At 37.0% G+C, this 15,691-nt stretch overlaps 1 protein-coding gene across 15 annotated transcripts in view; it reads left to right on the plus strand.

The window, feature by feature from the left end:
- The window catches only part of LOC111869672 (kinesin-like protein unc-104), a gene marked incomplete at its 5' end in the record, with an annotated part of 73,241 nt that overhangs the window by 27,695 nt on the left and 29,855 nt on the right, over window positions 1-15,691 (plus strand). For 7 of the 15 annotated variants that reach the window (XM_033753515.1, XM_033753514.1, XM_033753519.1 and 4 more), the window contains 6 exon segments: window positions 2,671-2,849; window positions 5,085-5,243; window positions 11,141-11,278; window positions 12,761-12,879; window positions 14,178-14,435; window positions 15,417-15,588. In XM_033753515.1, coding sequence (XP_033609406.1) covers window positions 2,671-2,849; window positions 5,085-5,243; window positions 11,141-11,278; window positions 12,761-12,879; window positions 14,178-14,435; window positions 15,417-15,588 — 1,025 coding nt within the window. 15 annotated transcript variants of the gene reach the window in all.

Here is a 15,691-nt window from a genome sequence, read left to right on the forward strand (position 1 = left end):
TTTTAAGAGAACAGATGAGAGGTTTCCAAGACTTGCCAAGACAACCCCCCCCCTCTCTGTTCATATTTCCTGGATGCAGTTCAATCTCAATTGCCACCCTAATGATGCGATCCATATAGCGGGTCTTGGTGGCGAGGATGGAGGTATTCTGAAGCTGAACTTATTACTTATTACTTATTACTTGGTAGATATGAGTGCTATATAGTGGGGATTGCAAACCATTTGCAGCAATGTAAAGCTTGGCAGTGACAGGTATCATCTGGTACCCATGACAATTTTATAATTCCTTTTCATAAGGTGAATTTTTGCTGTTACTTTATGTATCCATCTCATGTACCAAGAAGTATGGATATCCACAGAGAGACAGCTATGAGGAAAGACAAAATTATATTGCCTTGTTGATTATTTTGAACCATCAGATAAATGAAGTCAAATTTAAGAAGTAATCTCACAGATAAAATACCGTTTGTGTTGTTTTCAAAATCATGTAATGGCTAAGAGTTTAAGATTTGTAGAATGTGCAGCAACACATATCTCATTAAGTCCACAAATGGTACTGGACCAACAACAAAGATGGCTAGCACCACTTTTTATTTTTAAGTAACCTCTGAGGTACATCTGGTACCAGGCATTGAAAAAGGTCACCATTCCTGCACTACAGAGATTGAATATATTTGGCATCATGACAAAGAAGCAGTTATCTTCATAAATTAAATATGAGCAAAGGAAAATGAAATTTTTACCTTGAGGCTGAAACTGAGCTTGGAAGTAATGTGAAACACATTTTTATGGTGGAAAATGGCAACGCTTATGATTATTACGCAGTGAGAATTACAGTTCCATATGCATGTATAATTAAGAAGTTTGTATTATTTATGTGAAGTTTAGGATGATTTGTTTATTGAATACTAATGAAAGAGCACAATCCTAAGATAAATGTTACTGAAATAATAAAATTGCTTATTTATGACATTCTTATGAATATATAGTCCCTTTGACCACAGCAGTTACCGAAAGTGCCCATTTTTGCATGTATTCTTCCTAAAATAATGAAGCTGATTATTTATTGTGATAGTCTTATGATTATACATTTCCACTTATCAGCTTTTTATCATGTATCACTATTGTGTTACATGATAATTACTTTATATATTAGATAGATGCCAACAGAAGTGGATATAATACCGATCAGTTATGAGTATGTGTTAGCTACTGAATAAAAAAATATCAGAGGAGGGCATAGAATGCTTTTGCACTTTAAAGTTAGTTATGGTCTTCTACCAACAGGAGCAGAGATGGATAGTACTGTAGATTGATGATAAAAAATGATTGTCACTGGCTTAGATGTAAGTTTGTAAGCAAATTTTCTGGCTGCCCCCAGCTCCCAGAAAACTGGCTATTGTTAAGTCACATGTAATTTGAAAAGTTTGCACTGTGGTGATCTGTAGTTATTGATTTCCATATCACTGTTTCTGAAAATTAGCTACACGGTTGAGAGCTAATGAGAATAAGGAAATAAGGCCAGAAACTTGATGAGGACTCCAGAAATATACGCATATTCATCCAGTTGCCATGACTTCATTCATTCATTCATTCATTCATTCATTCATTATTGGAGGGGGTGGGTTTCCCCATGCACTGCGACCAGTTGTTGATCTGTTGTACATCCCCTTTGATATTCTACCACTCGCCATACCCTTCTGGTACTGGTGCTTGCTATCAGCCCCGTTCAGCCAGCGAGTTCGGCCCCTCTACTGGCAGTGGTACCCGATACTTCCCCCATCTACCAGAGGCATTGGAAACTACTTGGGCAGGAAACTTTTTTACCTAATTTTGCTCAGAGGTCTCCTAGAGACATGAGGATCTTTTACGTGCCATAAATCTACGACATGGGACCCACGGCTTAAAGTCCTTCCCGGAGGACTTGTTCCCTGAATTTTTCCGTCCTCAAAAATTCCACAACCTCCGCCGGGTTTGAAACCGCGTACCTTGAGTCATGAGGTGGGAACGTTACCCCTAGACTACGGAGGCCACTTTGCCATGACTTAGTTAAAGGAGATAGGCCACGCCATAGCTGAAGCGGTTAGTCACTGGCATCCCACCTCGGCGGCCCAGGTTCAAGCCCGGGTCTGGTCAAGTGGGATTTGTGGTGGACAAAGTGGCGCTGGGGCAGGTTTTCTCCAAGTACTTCCGTTTCCCTGCCAATCTTCATTCCACCAAATTCTCCATTTTCATAATCACCCAGGGCAGGTACAATAGGCCAATCAGTGGCTGATGTGCCGAGTGGACCCAGCTGGACTCCACCCCCCACTATGCGAATTTAAAAAAAAAATTGAAAAAGTAGTTAAAGGAGATGAGTGGTGAATACATAATATACTCATTCCAGCATTTAATAACTATATTACCTGTCACCATGTGCAAGGTACAAAAACAAAAGACGTGCTACTTTTGTTCTCCATGCTTGTCATTTAACATTGAGTGTTTTTAAATATCCACTATATGTAAAAGTGTCTGAATGTTGCAGAATGTTAAAACATTGAACAAATGCATTTTGATAAGTGGTTGGTAGATTCGCATTATGTGCCAGGTGATATATATGCAGCTCATCACTGGGAACCTGGTGTAATAGTTCACACGTTGGCAGCATATGGCACTAATATCTTGTTGCAGGTACAGTTCCAATTCACCCTCCTCACAGACACCCTATACTCACCCCTGCCTGTTGATCTGCTGCCTGCATTGGACGAGGATGATGAGGAGGATAGACCACTTCCACGTACCATTGTGGCAGTAGAGGTGCAGGACACCAAGAATGGGGCCACCCACTATTGGACTCTTGAGAAGCTCAGGTGAATTTCAGTTTCTGTGAGACATACACACTAAAGTGAAAAATGGAGCTGGAGACCATTCATGTCTGCATTTAGATTGTAGGGGAATAATTTGCACTCATTCTGCCTTGAGCAGTGAGTGCTTCGGTTTTGACAATGTCCAGCTCTTGTGTTTGATCACAAGATATAATATTTGCATGTATTCTACCCAGTATTTGGACTAGTTGTCATGCTTTGGTTGTTAAACTTCCCTAAGAATCATATTTCTCTCAGTTTTATAATTTTTGTTGGGGATATAGAAAGTTTAAAGTAGTAACTGTTCACATAATTCTTCTTTTTTAATTTGCATAGTGGGGGGTGGAGTCCAGCTGGGTCCACTCAGCAAGGTGGCCACTGATTGGCCTATTCTACTTGCCCCAGGTGATTATGATAATGGAGAATTTGGTGGAATGAAGATTGGCAGGGGAAACCGAAGTACTTGGAGAAAACTGCCCCAGCACCACTTTGTCCACCACAAATCCCACTTGACCAGACCCAGGTTCGAACCCGGGCTGCCGCCATGGGAAGCCAGCGACTAACTGCTTGAGCTGTGGCACAGCCCAACTGTTCACATAAAGTGCTGAAAGGAATATTTGTACTAAAAAAAGAGGAAATAACAGGAAGATGAGGAAAATTATATAATTAGGAGCTTCATAATTTTAATATTTTCCTAATTTCTAGGTTGATTAAATCAAGAAGTGTGATATGGATAAGGCATGGCATGCAATGGTAAAATGAGGAATGTATCTGCATAACCTTGTTTGGGAAGCTTCAAGGGAAGATACCTCATAGGATATCTAAATGTTGATGGGAGGATAGTACTGAAATGGATCTTAGAGAAATGGAAAGTGAAAATTTTACTGAATTCACCTGGCTGAGGATATGGTCCAACTGACTAACAATATCAGCTTTTCCAGAAATACCTTGTACCATGGAATTAACTACTAAGATAACTGACATCTCCTGTGACCATATTTGTAGTGATATATGAATCCCACTTCCTTGCTACTGAACACTTTGACTTGGGTCTCTGTTCCTTCTCATCTTTGTGTCACAATAGATACAAATTATTGTCAGTCAGTGCTAAGAAGAGAGGGTGACTTTTCTCACACTTAGGGGGAAAATTAAATATCAGAAAAAGAGAACTAAAAGAGTAAGACTTTGTCAGTATATTTGGTCATCTACTGTTATATGTCATTCATTTCTTCTCCACCATTCAATGAGACACTGAAGTAGAATATAATCCATAAATTATCGTCATCATATTATTTCCATCAGGATTATTTGTGACTGAATCAGCTGGTGAGATTTTAAACAAAACTGACAGGCTGGTGTTTTAGATTTTAGATTGTGTGCAGTGTGACAACTACGTAGTGAAAAATACACCTGATGATGGCCGGTTGCTGCCAAAACATGTAGTGTAGAGAGGAAGAAAAGACAAAGAACTACAACCAAATAAATTGTTGTATTGACGACGGCATTTGTATTATTACATATAGAAGTGTATAGTGCAACAGGATGCTTAAATATAATATACTTGTGCTTGTATTCCATAAGAAGTTCATCAATGACATCATAATCTGTTATGCACCCAAGTAATACTGCTACTGCATACTTGTGGTCTTCAAAACATGTTTCACTTTTTCACTGGAGTACTGCATGTTGAGTGTGAATAGTTATATACAGTTCAGTGATTCTGTGTGTAGCTGTCAAGTACATTGTAGACAAAGTTTGAATGCTTTCCACTATTCTTGGAGCAAATAGAAGTGGATTATCAGAAAGATCCTTTCATTATGGTGACAGTTAATGTCCTTTTTAATAATCTGATGTAAGTTTTATAGTTTTATTCTAGATGTCTGATAAATAGAATGTGTAGCAGAAAATTGGATGAAACATGTCATTTAATTTTTAAATTGCATCAGCTTTTTGAAGCAATCTCTCTTCACCACTTTTCATCCAATTTGTATTTTGCATATTGGAAAGAAAAATATGACCTTTATGTTTTACAGACATGTGTGTCCAGTTCAACATTTGTGGGAAAATGTGTTTTCCTTTCCATACAGTCCTCTAAACCTCCAAGGCAAAAGAAAAGCATTTTCCACTCCTGGTGTGTTTTATTTTAATAGAACAAACTTTGTCCACGATACAGGTTAGTTGCTTATGATTATGTTGGAGACATCTGTAAAATAATTAACACAATAATTTCCTGTATTGTAGACATCGGTTGGAACTCATGCGTCATATTTACAACGAAGATCTTAGCCCCGAGACACCGGAGGCGAAGGATGACTTTTTCCAATGTCTTTCTGTCTGTGCTAATCAGAAGTTCTCGCTTGCAAATCTTTTGCCTTCGAGGTTGGTGCTCACTAGCAAAATGTGCGTATATCTGTGAGCTCATTTCAGTAATGTGATGTGACTTCATGGCATGGCATTCTGGCTGATCTCCCACCTGACACTCTTTATCTGCTTTTCTCTTGTCAACAATCTTTTCTTTTCCCCTAGCTTTGCTTCTTCTGAGGGCCCAGTGTGTTTTTTCTGTGCTTTGAAACAGTCAGTACTCAGAGTGGAATATGTCAGAATGTCCCCAGTGTTTCATTGAAATTTTTTTTTTTTCTGATTGACAGCCACAGTAAAACATATACATATGTAGTAAAACTTGCATATAGCAAATTTCAACATATTCTGTTTTGAAGTTTTATAGGAGGTTGTTATATAGTTTACAGCCTGTTAAGAGTATTGTTTATGTGGCTCACATGGATTATTTTCTTCTTTGATTGATGCAAATAAAAGTTACCATCTGCGTAATTCCCATGCTATGAAGGCATGTAGAGGTCATAGAGATAAAGCTCCAGTCTTTCTTAGCTTCATATTTAGAGATATTGGCCAGCTTTATATGCTGGCTTCTTTGCCTGAGGGGAGGGAGCAGTCAGTGTTCATTGACAGTGTGGGTCAATTGAACATGGTGGCAATTGATTCTTAAGATTATTTTGTGGTACTGTATCCACTGTGCCATTACTTTGTTTGTTATGTGAAGGTATTATTAGAGAGAGATTCATAATATGGAGGTTTTATCGTATATGAATCTTTTCCCAAGCTTTTTGTTTGTCTGTTTGAGAGTGACCTGTCCTGGCAATCATTAATCCATAACTGATGTACACCAAAATTGTCAGCTACATTATCCTCAACGTCTCACAACTNATAATTTCCATGCTATGAAGGCATGTAGGGGTCATAGAGATAAAGCTCCAGTGTTTGTTAGCTTCATATTTAGAGATATTGGCCAGCTTTATATGCTGGCTGCTTTGCCTGTGGGGAGGGAGCAGTCAGTGTTCATTGACAGTGTGGGTCAATTGAACATGGTGGCAATTGATTCTTAAGATTATTTTGTGGTACTGTATCCACTGTGCCATTACTTTGTTTGTTATGTGAAGGTATTATTAGAGAGAGATTCATAATATGGAGGTTTTATCGTATATGAATCTTTTCCCAAGCTTTTTGTTTGTCTGTTTGAGAGTGACCTGTCCTGGCAATCATTAATCCATAACTGATGTACACCAAAATTGTCAGCTACATTATCCTCAACGTCTCACAACTCTATGGGCTTTCACGGCCTGGTACAGGGATAGCTTTAATTTACTTTTTTACTTACATTATCCAGTTCAAATCTACTGAGTAAAATATATGACATAAAAATGGAAGCAGTGTGAAGTTTCCAAGCAATAAGGATGTAGCCAGTTTTCATACCGTGATAAGTTCCATCTTCCTAGTCTTATAGTCCATTATTCACGCACTATACAGGTTGACGTTTCCAGTATGTTAGAATGTACCACAAGAGTTGATGAGACCTTGGGTACTTATGCTGGTAGACACTGCATCTTCCTGCAGCCCATTAATTCTTCAACGTGTTACAATTTCCTCAGCTTCCTTCATATATGGGTAAAAAATGATCTCCCAGCAGATAAAGCAAATCCAAGTTTGTCTTTGCCAGGTTCTGCAGCTGCTTTCACAAGGCTTTGTCCCTTCTTATTCCCTTCATTCTTACTAAACATCATTTTAGAGTGATTAGCATTACTGCTTCATATTTAAGGTGCTCTTGACTGGAATCTCTCCTGAGATGTTTGTGGTTTTTGTCTGTTCCTACAGTTGGTCTTATAGCACTTCCTCTACCAATCACCATGAACAATCATTTTATATTTCAGTATATAACCAGTGCAGTAGATACAGTGTCATTAAATAACATAAGAATTCTGTCACTGGATTTACAGAGATCAGTAACTGTCCAGACTTTACTTTTGGACCAGGGTGTATCAGTAATAATTGGGCCTTTTATGTGCATATGCCCATTTAAAATTTTGGCCAGATTACCTGTTATCCAAACTGAAGTGTTTCTGCGGTTTTCCACAGTATTTACAACCTAATGCCAGGGTAGTACCTTTAAATATCTCATGACCGACTGACTCTGACTCAAGGTATATTCACCATTCATGAATATCTACCCTCTGCATTTTATATTTGTATATAACCCCTGCAGCTGGAACATCATCATTAAATTATCTAAGAATCTACCAGCCAATCATAGATTTTTGCCATGTATGGAAACTTTTATCAGTTAGGGTCTTAGAAAATGTGTTCTTGCTTGAAGGCTAGATGCTGGGAGCACCTAACTTTTGTACTTAGGATTACTGAATATCTGGACTTTGTCCTTCATCTAGCATCCTGAACAGAAAATGGCTTCTTGTAAACTGGATCTCTTTCCATCATCAGATGAAAAAGCAGGGAGGGACCTACCTAGTTGAGTCTGTTAGAAATAACATATCTGGTCCAGTGACTGCGTTTTCTAATGGACAAGGTGCCTCACCAGCTTTTCATCTGAGAATGGAAACAGATCCAGTTTCTGAAATGTGTTATATGTTGATTGACAGAGAAAGTCCAGAAACCCAGTAACCCTAAGTTTGATATGCCATCATCAGAACCCTTTAAAACTGACCTAACTGTTGGTATGGCAGTTAACCAGTTGGCATTGACATTTAGATTTGCAGAGAGATGTAATGCACAGCCACTCTGAGCACTATGAGACTTGTAGCAAGTTGTTTCCTTACAGATCTTGTTCTATAGTTCTCTTTTAGGATCTCCACGATGAAGATGCTGCTAGCTATATATAGTACCTGCAATATTTCATCTGTTTGTTACAATATTGCACTTATTTAGAAAGATTTATCTTTTACAATTTATCTGCATAATATGATTTCTTGTTTGCATTCATTTTGCTCCCTTTTTTCTGGATATTTAAATTTCAGATAATATGATTGCTGTGTTATACAGTGTTATAACTAGCAGATGGTTAAGTCACAGCATGATTGTATTGAAAAGAAGTATTCCTCTATATATACTATTATGTGACCACTACAAATAACACATGTTGCATGATTGTTGTCTTTTGTGTGTTTTTTGACATTGCATTTTCATCTTACACAACTTCCATTAGTCTTCTTTTAACATTTTTTCTGTATTATACAGGTCAATGGTTGAAGTGTTTCCAATATATTCTTTCTTCCTTTTCAATTTCTTGACCATGCTTTCCTCTTTTTTTTAAAAATGTCTTATGGTACTTGGCAGAACCATCTTGTTCTGTGTCATCCCATAGATCTCTTTCCTTTATATTTTAATTCTTGTTTTCTTGCTATCGTTGTTCTGCCTGTTCTATTTGCATAATCAGATTGTTGTAACCATTTCTGTTCTGACTCTTAACATATTTGAGTGAACTTACACTTCAAAAATTTAATTTCTAATTTCTCATCTACTCCCATTAGCATTTCTGGTAATGTTTGAAATTTGAAGTTTTCATTAATGGAGTCATCAGATAGATTTATTTTTACTCCTTTCGATACTTAGTATGGAAAGGTGGTGTATAAAGTATGAGTGTGTTTAAATGTACTGTCTTCTAAGTATTGTATTGTCACATCATGTTGTGTTGTATTTTCAGCTGTATTTATTTCCATCAACACAGCTTTCTGGATATGTGTATTAACTGCTACATGTTTCAGCCTTGTAGCCATCATCACATAATGTACATGCACTGTAAACTTGGCTGCTCCAAACTTAGATTTGCCAATTTTTACATCTGATATTTCTGTAATGTAGGGATGTTATACTCCCTACATTACCTGATTATGACCGAGGGCCCAAAGCATATATTAATTAATACTTAATGAGTAGTGAACCTGTACAAAAGTTGTGCTGATTTAAATAAATACAATTGAAAATACTGTCTTCTAGCATCTGGATACAGTGGGATCAGTGTTGTGAGAAAGGAATGTCCTATTAGCAGGCTATAATTTTTTATTTTTTCCAGAATGTGTTTTATTCAAAGCTTATAGGTTGTAATCATACAGTGATATTTATGCATTCTTTGCAAAGATTCATAAAGGAACACATAGTGTGTATACCTGTCTATCCATCTGTTTGATCTGCATGTTTGATCTGCACAATTATATGACTTCAGTCTATAAAATTTGATGTTGGGTGTCCATTGAAAGTTGTTGGATGAATTTAATTTTGGTGGACACTAATCAGTTATAAAGCTTATGTTATGTGAAGTTGGTCAGATTTATCATACAAGAAATTAGTACATGGCGTGAAATGTAGATGTTGTTAATATCTAATGTAAATAATTAACTCCATGGTTCAGAGTGATCAGTTAATGCAGCAGGATGCTCCTATATGATATTATGAACATTTTATAACATTAAGTGAAGATAAGAAGAAATTCTCAAAAGAGAGTCTGTCTCTTCTGTTGTCATGAAATTCTTTATTTGTGTGAAGAGTATCATGTCATGGGATTTAATGCCATGTAGTCCAAATCATTATTTTAGAGGAACATACTGCCTCCATCTTCAGGCCAAAAGTTTATTGCCTCTTCTTTCTGGTTACTTGCTTGGCTCACTCTTTGGCTCTGAAGGTAGCATGTTCCTCTAAAATGATGGTGTATTTCTACTGGACTACAAAATGTTACATCCCAGAAGACAGCACTCTTGCTAGCCATCATTCTAAGAAGCTCAAATCCAAAATTTTTTATTTATGTCTCCTGAGGAGAAATGGTAAAACAGCTCATTTAGCTGTTGAAAATATTGTAAATTCAAATTCAAATGTCTATAGCAAAAGCTTAGTATCTTTTAAAAATGTTGGACCTGCAGACAGTAAAGTAAATGAAAATAATTTTGTAACATTTGTGTATTTGTTGTACATTTTTAAGAGTTTTTTGTGGGGGGGTATATATCTGGGGATCATGATAGCTTTCTGAATAAAGTGACTGATTGTTGGATGTTAGGAGCATTGGGATTTATGTCTTCACCACCTTATTTAGAATGGTCTTGGAACCTGCTGATGCCAGACGGACACTTGAGACTCTCTTGCTGGATTTAAAGCTGACCACCACTCATGTCTGTCCGTTACTGAACTCTACAGCTCACATACCTTTACTTCCATGGCCAGTATTCCTTCATACCACAGTGTTTGGGAACAAGTGAATGTCTTATGTTGTTAATACTTATTTTATTTAATATTTGATGTTTAGTGCATGTTTTTGAGACAGTAGTGCATGATATGTGTTTTATGTATGTATGCAAATTGGGTGGTTTATTACAGTAGAAATGCTTATTAGAATAATAGCTAATCATTCATTTGTATATCTGCAAAGACTGTGCTAAATGCTCCTTCCATATGAATATAGTACCATTATGTGATTTTGGTGATGATGCAAAAATTTAGTGAAATATTTAGTGGGGATCATTAAATGGAATGTATCTGGATCATAATAACAGTATCTAAGTTTCATGCAGAAGTGGGTGGTTACATCATAATGCAAGATATTTGCAACATAATAGAATGAACATAGAACACTTTGTTTAAATTGTGGTCTACTTGATTGAGAAACTGTGTAGTATGGTAGGTGGTTACCATCTTGTGAGCAGAAGTGACCTGATGGTAGAGGCAACATATTTCTACAAAACACTGATAACTACCTACCAGACTATATGCTGTCACAACCCAGAAGATCACAATCTTGCATGAATACCTCCAATCAGATAGAACACTTTGATTATGAAATGATAAACTTATTGTAATGTTCACAGTAAAAGTAAGTGCTGATTGCTTAAATTGGTTAAGTGAGAGAGTAGAGCATATCTTCATCTATCTGTTATGCAGTTGGTGTATATGTGCACTTTTCCAAGCGATTATCTTTAGTAGTTGAAATGTCATGTTTATACTTGCAGACAGCGACTTGAGCTGATGAGAGAGATGTATCACAATGAAGCTGAGCTGTCTCCAACATCACCAGACTACAATATCGAGTCTCTGACAGGAGGAGACCCATTCTATGACCGCTTCCCTTGGTTCAGGATGGTCGGCAGGTAATCATTGCATATTGAGCAATACAGTAGTCATTGTCATCGGCAGCAACAGCAGGATGGACATTTTCATTTTTGGGGTTGTTATTTCACAGTCGTTTGCTTTCTTTCTTGTCTTAACCTTCCCACTTGTAGTTTTTTAATAATATTGCTAATTTCTGTATTTGATTACAAGATTAGACAACCACAGAAATTCTGTCATGAAAGAAATATTGAAAGTTACAAATACAGTTGAAGAAACACAAGGAAACCAACAGAACTGGAAAGGATGATAACAGACTGCCCTTCGCAGTTGTCATGCTAGTACTAACAGAGGCGTGTCATGAGACATGGAAGATCAGATTGATGATGGAGTGTGTGACCATCTTGGCAGTCATACAAGCAAGCCATAATGACTTATCCCTATAAAGTTCATGATGATGATCAGGATGACAACAACACTGATGACGATGATGACAGTGATGAGTTGCATGCCATGGTTTTCTCCACAGTGTTTGTATTTTCTCTGTGTTCACCTTCTCCTAGTCACATGGTTCAGTATAAGTCCTTTACATGAAGATTAAATAAAACTTAAATCAATTGCCACCAAAAGTGGTTAATCATATATAATATAAAATATAGATACCATTAACATTTATATAATTTATTTGAGACATTTTGATTGGGTGTACATCTTACAGAATGCAAGCAATATAATTGTTTCCCCTTTTCTTTATTGTCATTGTCAAAAATGGACTATAGATTATGCTGTGTTACTAATTATTGCACTCGCTCTGTTCGAAGGTGATGAAAGTTACAGAATTTGCAGCTGTAATAAATAAATACCAAGGCCATAGAGGTGAAATTTTAAAAACCCTGTGGCTTCTTTCAATTCAGAATTTAATGTGACAAGCTATGAATCTTTTTAGATATTTTGTAGAATTCCCTGGAGATGGGATTGGCCTGGGATCTTAATATTGTCAGGTGTATGAGTGACTATAGATGGTGTTTGGATTGATAATTGGATTTATTGAACACTTCCAGATCAAAACTAGCAGCAGTTATAGCACTGTTACTAATTCACAAACTCTAGAATTCACTGCAGCACATACCAAGTCTTCTCAGTTTGTTTTCACTAGCTGTTCCTGGTAATGGATCCTAACAGTGTCCTCTGCTTGCATCTTACAGGCTGATGAATGTCTCACAACTGACTAAACTCTAAACTTGTCCCACTTATGACCTCTCAGCATGGACCACATAGAAAACACCGTTCCTGTGTTGCTGTTCAGCTGTTTCCATGGGAATGTGTTTGTTTGAGAATCTGTTACTCAGTAATGGCTGTTGTATATTTCCTTATATCATGGTTGTTGCCCAGCAACAGGTCCACATGGTACAGTATTTTGCCAGTAAAATATTCATGCCACTGGTCAGATACAGATAGTCTTAACCACACTTGGACCTAATCTTGTATAATAGAGTACGATGAGTATTGTGATTTTGTTTCAGAGCGTTTGTGTATCTCAGCAATTTAATGTATCCAGTCCCACTTATCCATAAAGTTGCTATTGTTAATGAGAAAGGAGATGTGAAAGGTTACCTCAAAGTTGCGGTTCAAGCTGTCATTGGTAAGTAACACTCCAGACTTGGTGCAGCTGAAACCTGTGACATGCAGGTGCTCATATTTAGGTTGTGGTATTCTGGTTTATGGTACTGTGTAGTATTATGCATGGTTACCACTATTTCAAAGAAGCCTGTTGCATCCCCATAGAATATCTGTCTTCAAACTGGAAATAGTAGGTTTCTCTAAACCAGTGGTAATCTCATACAGTACTGCCTGGTGTCATAACCCAGAAGGTCACAGTCTGTATTTTCCTTGTGAAAACTTCAAATCTTATCAGGGATTCACAATTTTACACAGTTTGTTCAGGTTAACAGTGACAATTGATTGAACTGTTATAATCTTGTGAAAATTACATTATAATGAGATTTCAATATACATTTTCTTAGCTGTACAGCATTGAAGCCCTCATGTAGGACATTTGGTCAGCAGGCAGGTGTCTGTACATTATTGAGTAAGTTTGTATAGAACAAATGAGGGACCACCAGAGAGATTGATACATGAACCATTAAAATATTAATTAAGGAGTTCTCTCAATGATATTTACTGTTGCAACATCATCTGATGTGTGTATTTGTCAGCATGAAATGAATTTCAAATCTTTGAATGCTATCATCTCTATTAAAACTGAAGATACTCTACTAATATTAGTTATTAAATTAATTCATGGAACTGGCCGAGACACCCAGCACACAATTTTCAACTAATTTGTTTGAAAGACTACAAAAAACAGAATTACACTTTTACCATATTCGGCATATGCAAGCAACACTGTAACAGGGTCCTTATCCATTATTAGAGTGATCTGTGCTGGGTCTGTTCCACTATCAATTCCAGTTTCTTGTCACTCATTCACAGTTCAGGATTTCCATACCCCTCCGTCACTGTGGTTAAACTGTGCCTACATGTAATTAAATTATAATGATATGTAGAGTAAGTTATCAGTGATGTCTTCCACAAATAAAGAAAATTATCAATGGTACTTTGTATCCATTTTTCATGAACTCAAATTTGCAGGCAATTCGGCATGCCTTTTGAGACATCTGCATATGGATAATTTGGATAATTTCCCAAAATTAAAAAAAAAAAGAATAAAAATATCTGTCAATATAATGATAATCAGTTGCCTGAAAGTGGGAGTAGAAACAACTCCCAAAAGTTCACACATATAAAATATATCACATACAGCACATAACATCCAACATAGTAGAAATATATGTGTATCAAATTTAATGTGGCAGGCACAGAGTTTAGTGGCCTGCTGATTGCACATTTCGAACACTGATATGCACTGTAATGTTCCAGAAGAGGAGAACAGTGAGTACTTGAGTGGTGTAAGACAGTCTGCTCGCATTTCATTCGATGACGAACTTTTCATTGGTCAGCAACGCCCATCAAAACGCAGCACATTGTTGGCTCAAACGTTGGAAAAGAATCAACAGCATATAGATGAGAGAGTGGTAGAAGGACAGGGCAATATCCAGGATCCCTGCAAGGATCAACAGGACATTCCAGACAAAGTGGAGGCACAAGAAAATGGCAAGGATTCCTGCAAAGTTGATGGTTAGTAAAACTGATCAGTTTTTCCAAAGGATTTAGTTTGTTTATTGTGTTTTCTTCATATGAGGCACATCTTAAAGCAAGTCTCAAATCATGTCAGTCCCTCTTAGCAGTTCAGATTCCATTATAAGCATCCAAGATCTGGATTGTGGTCTTCTGGGTTACAACACCATGTAGTCTCCTAGGTGTTTACCAGTGTTGCAGGGAAACCTACTCTTTGCATTCACTTTGAAGATGAAAGCAGCAGGTTCCTTGAAAATATTAATAACCATCTTTGAAACTGCTTACTGTCATAATGCAGCAGGCAACAATATATGTTAATTATTTTCAGTATGAATGTATGTGTATATATGTTTGTTTCCCACTGCAAAATGGTTGGCATGTTTGCCCTTACTGAGCTTTTATTATTTTCTGAATGATACAAGTTACCTTGTTTTGTCTTTTATTCGTGTATTTGTTTGTTCTGGTTCATTATTATGCTTGCACTGACTTTATAAATGGCCTTTGGGCTGTTAAGTAAGCTCATAAATAAGCACAGAATGTAACTGAATTGAATGATCATATCATATCAACATTCTGTCATGACTCGTGGCTATATAGCCAGTTATGGCTTCAGTAATTTTCCTGGATAGCTGCAATCATCTGAATCTTGGCAGATGTCTGTAGGTATAAACACTCATCTTTTATTGGATATGAGAACAGAAAGGACATATGTTAAAATCTGCACTTGATTTGACTGATCTCAGACCTGAGACATTTATTATAGAAGTCCACTTTCATATGTTCATCATATCTTCATAATGTAGAATATTAATGTGATAAAAAGTGCATTGCAAGCAAAGATTTCCTGATGACTAGACAGACACTTTTGTCACAAGATTTATTTGATAACACCTCCCAAATATAAATTTTTTCTGTGATAAGTGCATTGTATGTGTTGAATGTGTGTGCAGACCTATCCCTAATAGATGTCTTGTTTGACAGAAATTGACGGTGATGCAGACAGTGGTCGAGGTGACAGCTCTGTGTCATCTGACATGAAGGAGGAAGATTTACCAGAGCATCTGCAGGTTGGAAATGAATTTACATTCCGAGTCACGGTTCTACAAGCTGTTGGCATTTCGACAGAGTATGCTGACATCTTCTGCCAGTTCAAGTAAGGATAGTCATATGTCTGTCTTCTATATGATCTATAATCTCAGAGGTACAGTTCATATGAAAGCAGTGAGTAAAAAGGTAAAAAAAAAATAAAGTTGCCC

This window comes from Cryptotermes secundus, unplaced genomic scaffold (genome assembly GCF_002891405.2).
Source record: "Cryptotermes secundus unplaced genomic scaffold, Csec_1.0 scaffold1072, whole genome shotgun sequence".
Taxonomy (NCBI): Eukaryota; Metazoa; Arthropoda; class Insecta; order Blattodea; family Kalotermitidae; genus Cryptotermes; species Cryptotermes secundus.